Here is a 5,330-nt window from a genome sequence, read left to right on the forward strand (position 1 = left end):
AATAACGCGATCTAACCCAAAAACTTATATTATGAATAATATTGGTCGCGAAAGCCTACGTGTTAAACTGACAGTGTACACACACACACAGTGTGTACACACACACACAGTGTATATACACTGTACACATACACACCGTGTACACACACACAGTGTACACAAACACACCGTGTACACAAACACACCGTGTACACACACACACAGTGTACACACACACACCGTGTACACACACACAGTGTACACACACACAGTGGACACACACACACCGTGTACACACACACAGTGTACACACACGCACAGTGTACACACATACACAGTGTATATACACTGTACACACACAGTTTACACAGTCTACACACACACAGTGTACAATCACACACACACACAGTGTGTACACAATAATGTCCACGTTGTTGCTCAGCTCACACACCCAAGGGGTCTCTGATCAAGAGAGGGAGCAATGGAAAATGAATCTAAATCAACTTAAACTCCAACTCCGCTCTGTGACGTCACCACTCAGCATTACCTCATTGGCATGAAACGCCAGGGGGAGATGTACCTCGCTAGGAACGTCATGTCACCAAGGTATTCACCCCACCCCGTCCACCGCGCCCTTGAGCGTGACGTCACCTCTGCCTGGGTCACTTCCCTTATCTGTTCAATTAGAATCCTTATTTGGGCAAAGCTACTGCAGGTGACTGGCGGCTCATTAACATAATATATTCATGAAAGCCGTTGCGAGTTTATTGCGACGAGTTCGGCACCCACGCCCATCCCTCCACGTATGGGCCAGGCTCATTAACATAATTTATTCAAGTTACAGAGCCGCTCATTGTGGGAGGGGAGTGTTTTGTACCCCGCAAGTGACGTCATGTCACCTACTGCTGCCGCGTGACGTCACGAAGTAACAGGAAGCTGCTGCTCCGCCGTGCACTGAAATCCGAGGTGAGAAATTCTCATCGCGGATGTGGTTGTGGTGGTTGTTGTGGTGGTGGTGGTTGTTGTTTACCGAGGTAGAGCCTCGCTCTCTCTCGTAGGGATGTCAATTGAGTAGCAGCGAGCATGGAAGCGATGTCCAGGTTGGAACTTTACAGCACGGGGCCTAGCCACGCGGGGCCTTGCCTCCTGCCCTCGCCTGATCGCGTTTGCTTCAATTCTCTCACTTAAGTTTAATTTGTCTTCACACGGCTCGCCACTTTGTCACTTTGTTTTACTTTTAAATATTCACGCAGTTTTTATTTAATTCTTTTTTACCAGGCCAAGCCCGCTTGAGCTGCTGTACCACTTTTGTTTTCAGAAGCGGCCTGCCCACATCACAAGGTGAGGCTCGTCAACAGCGTGGTGGTGTTCACTCTAGATGCGCGGCGGTGTTCACTCTAGACGCGTGGCGGTGTTCACTCTAGACGCGTGGCGGTGTTCACTCTGGACGCGTGGCGGTGTTCACTAGACGCGCGGCGGTGTTCACTCTAGACGCGTGGCGGTGTTCACTCTACTTGGTGGAGTGAGGAATCATGAATTCTGAGCATGTGAAGGTGGCCAGGCATGGGTCTGGACACACCATCACCTGTGCACCATGCCAGTGCGTGACAGTGGTGGTGCCAGTGGGGGTGTGGTGGCACGTGCCCCCCCAACGGTCCGATCGAAATCCCTAATTTCGATGGGATCATTGGGGTTTATTAGTCACTAGCTTCACTACCCGGCTTCGCCCGGGACTTGGATTCTTGTCTTGGATAAATTTCAAATTTCATATTCCCTTATCTGTGTTGCGGTTTGACGCCACACACTCCATGGTAATTTCCCCCACCCCCCCAAAATAAAAAAAAATATTTTTGAATACTTTGTGCATTGTGTCCAGGCTGGAAGCTATCCACATTACAAATTTCAAGTTTGTAGCATGTTGGGAAGTTTGCGGAACATTTCTAACAGACACAAATTCACAATTGTGTGCAGTTCGTATTCAGTACACGACTTCCTTACTAACAACTCCTTACTTACTAACAACTCCTTACTTACTGACAACTCCTTACTTACTAACAACTCTTATCATTTTTCATTGCTGGAGGGCTTGCCTGCCCTACCTGAAAATCCTGGCTCCACCTCTGAGTGTGTGACAGGGTCAAGTTTGTATTTGCAGTAAAGTCTATTAACTCTATTGAGCACGGAGGTTATATCAAAATAGTAGTTTATTTTTGTTTTCCTCTGGAACTTTTTGTAAGAATGGAGTCAGGAAGTTATCACAGCACACGTGCAGCAGAAGTCGGAACTGTTCATCCCAGCATTCAAGGACATCTGTGCCACGTGTGACTGTATATATGCATTCCTCTGTGCATCGATACTGACGTGTAGATGGTGGGGATATTCCTTTTTCTGTCTGCAGCTGTCGCTTCCTCTGCAGAAATTGTCTGATGGAGCAAAGGCACTCGGTGCAGATCGGTGCAAAAAGGCAACAATGCGAACGGTGTGCATACAGCACGGATCGTCCTGACCATTTGATACGGCACCTGAGAACTCACACAGGAGAGAAACCCTTCAAGTGCAGTGTGTGTGGGAAGGCGTTTGCACGGTTAATGCATCTTCATGTACACCAGAGAACACACACAGGAGAGAAACCCTTCAAGTGCAGTGTGTGTGGGAAGGCGTTTGCACATTCATCTGTTCTTGTAACACACCAGAGAACACACACGGGAGAGAAACCCTTCAAGTGCAGTGTGTGTGGGATGGCGTTTTCAAATTCATCTGCTCTTGTAAAACACCAGAGAACACACACGGGAGAGAAAGCCTTTAAGTGCCGTGTGTGTGGGACGGCGTGTGCACAATCATCTACTCTTGTAACACACCAGAGAACTCACACAGGAGAGAAACCCTTCAAGTGCAGTGTGTGTGGGAAGGCATTTGCACTTTCATCAAATCTTCAAAGACACCAGAGAACACACAAGCATCGGAAGATCCACAAGGAGTGGAGTCTGAAATCAGCTTGTGAAAGTCAAAGTGTCGCAATGAGCCCATCCCTCATGAAACAAGAACCGGAAGAAAATCCCAGCTTGGACACTTTTAAAGGTATCGAGGTGAAATATGAAGAGGTGAAGGTAAAATGTGAAGAAGTGATGGTGAAGAGCGAAGAACTGAAGGTAAAATGTGAAGATGAAGATTCAACTCCAAAATCGGACCTTCACATCGATGGAGGCAATGTGAAGCAGGAGGAGAATTCTGACTGTGAGGCAGAGCGAGGCAACTCCCAGCAGTTTGTGGAAGTGGAAGTGTGGGTGGACTTCCTCCGAGACAATACAAAGTCAAATGGAGACCCGGTAGATGTGTAAGCTTGAGACGATGTCGCTCCAATAGATGCACCTTTGTCACAGGTCTTTAATGACAAGAATGAAGTTGAACACTCAATTCCTAGGTTCAACCTGCAGAGTAAGAGCGGCCAGTCTTTGTGGCCCTGTGGGTTGGGTAGATCTCTAACCAGGAGCGAGAACCAATAAGCTCCCAAGCATTCACTATGTTCTAATAATTCCATTTATATGGTGCTTGCTTAATCGCCTCTGGCAATTCGGAGTTTTGTATCGTATCTCGTCTCAAACACTCGAAGAGCATCCCCAAATAGCAGCTGCCCCTGTGTGACACAAGGTGGTGGCCCTGCACCGGCCTGCATATGGACAAGAGCCTGTCAGTAGGGGGCGATGGTTGATGTGGCATCTCAGTTGTGGAGTTTGTAGGTAATGTTTAGAATTTGATACATTTTGACCCAGACGCCAGCATGCAATGGCCAACTCGTTTTGAATGGCGCAATAGTATGTTGTACATACACTGTTAAGCAGACGGTGCGTATTTTTTTTAAAATAGGTTATTGTTAATGCGATGTAACCTGATGCAGTATATTTCAGTGCAGTAATACAAATTTTTAAAATGACTTAATTATTTAGAATGAATACTTGTCTGATTGTGTGCATACATGTAACATTTTGTCTATAAGGGTCAAACATTAAATAAGTGATGTTAGGACAAAGTGTGTGTTTTGGAAGTAACCTGTACAGATAACTAAGGTGAGACTCATTGTTCTTGTGATACAGGTCAAAGGGTATTTTTGTGTTTTCAGGAAGCATCTCCCTCTGGAGCAACTCATTGTCTTTGAAATAGGGAGCACACTCGGATTATTAATCAGTTACACGTAGAGGAGATACATTCTCTTCAACACGAATTATAATTTTGTATTACGTGTTGACGTAGATTTTGTCTAACTAGGTCTAGAAATGCTCCCTGCTGATTAACGTCTGGATGTTCGAAACTATCGGTTTAAGCAGCCCGGCTGCTTTTGAGATGTTGTGCACCAATAAGAGTCCACAGGTGGCTTGCACTGAATCAATGATGCACTCCCAGAAGGCTGTGCTAGTTTTAGTTTGTGTAAAACATTCCTTTATTTCATGGAGAGATCGATAAATGAAAGATGTCGTGTCTGCTGATCTGCTTCATAGCAAGGAAGTAATTTTAAGTGCACATTTGAAATTCATTTTTGGTACAGATTTGTATTCGGTTACAAGGCAGAGGACATCTAGTAGATACATTCTCCACAACAACACTCATGAGAATTTTGCATGACGTCTTATATGTTGGTGAACTAGGACAAGAAATGGTCCTTGCTGATTAACGTCTGGATGTTCACAACCAAGGGTTGAAGCAAGCCTGACCGCCTGCGGTGCCCCTCAACCATTTACAGCCTGGGGCCAGGAAAGTCACGAAAAAAATTGCACACGAACGACGCCTCCACGCAAGCTCCCGAGGCTCTGTTTTGAAGTTTTAAAATGAAACAGTTTTAATTTGATTGTTTTGAATTTGATAATTGTATTTCTTCATTAAAAGCTTCTCATTTTACATCTGGAAGACTTATTTTAAAACGACATTTGGTATGAATTTTCTCTCGTCGTTAAGTAGATGGCCTTGCCGGGGGTTCGGTTCGATGCGGACTTTCACCTGGTTGGGATCGCGGGATCGAGATGAGGCGACACAGAGCTGGCCGTGCGAGAAGACCGCCGTCTGCAGATCGATTCCAACGCGATCGAACGTCTGTCCTTGCGCCTCCATCGTTCATGCAGGGAGCGTGTAGGTTTGCAGTGCCCCCTGCATGAAAACGATGGAAAGTGCAGCGTTCATCACAGATGAAGTTGTGCACTTATAGAAAATAGTTTAGCCAGTGGGTTTTCAAAGTACCTTCGTCTTACAGAAATCAATTTCGCGTGAGCCCACCGCATTAAAACGATGCTCAGCTGAGCGGGGTGAGCCACGGCGGGGGAGAGGGGGGGTCACCTTATCTTTGTCACGTGCCGTAGCTCACG

General features: G+C 46.2%; 1 protein-coding gene across 1 annotated transcript; it reads left to right on the top strand.

Annotated features, from left to right (window-relative positions):
• The first annotated feature begins 559 nt into the window (after window positions 1–559).
• On the top strand, window positions 560–4,869 carry LOC142906876 (uncharacterized). Its single transcript, XM_076055588.1, has 3 exons — window positions 560–945; window positions 1,258–1,320; window positions 2,378–4,869. Exon 3 carries the CDS (start codon window positions 2,406–2,408, stop codon window positions 3,315–3,317), a length of 912 nt encoding a protein of 303 aa, XP_075911703.1. The 5' UTR covers window positions 560–945; window positions 1,258–1,320; window positions 2,378–2,405; the 3' UTR covers window positions 3,318–4,869.
• Window positions 4,870–5,330: the final 461 nt, after the last annotated feature.

This window comes from Petromyzon marinus, chromosome 71 (genome assembly GCF_048934315.1).
Source record: "Petromyzon marinus isolate PM22_M1 ecotype Great Lakes invasive population chromosome 71, UKy_Petmar_22M1.pri1.0, whole genome shotgun sequence".
In the NCBI taxonomy this organism is placed as follows: Eukaryota; Metazoa; Chordata; class Hyperoartia; order Petromyzontiformes; family Petromyzontidae; genus Petromyzon; species Petromyzon marinus.

Coding starts and splice junctions, on each gene's coding strand:
- LOC142906876 (XM_076055588.1), top strand. CDS start 2,406: ATGGAGCAAAGGCACTCGGTGCAGATCGGTGCAAAAAGGCAACAATGC.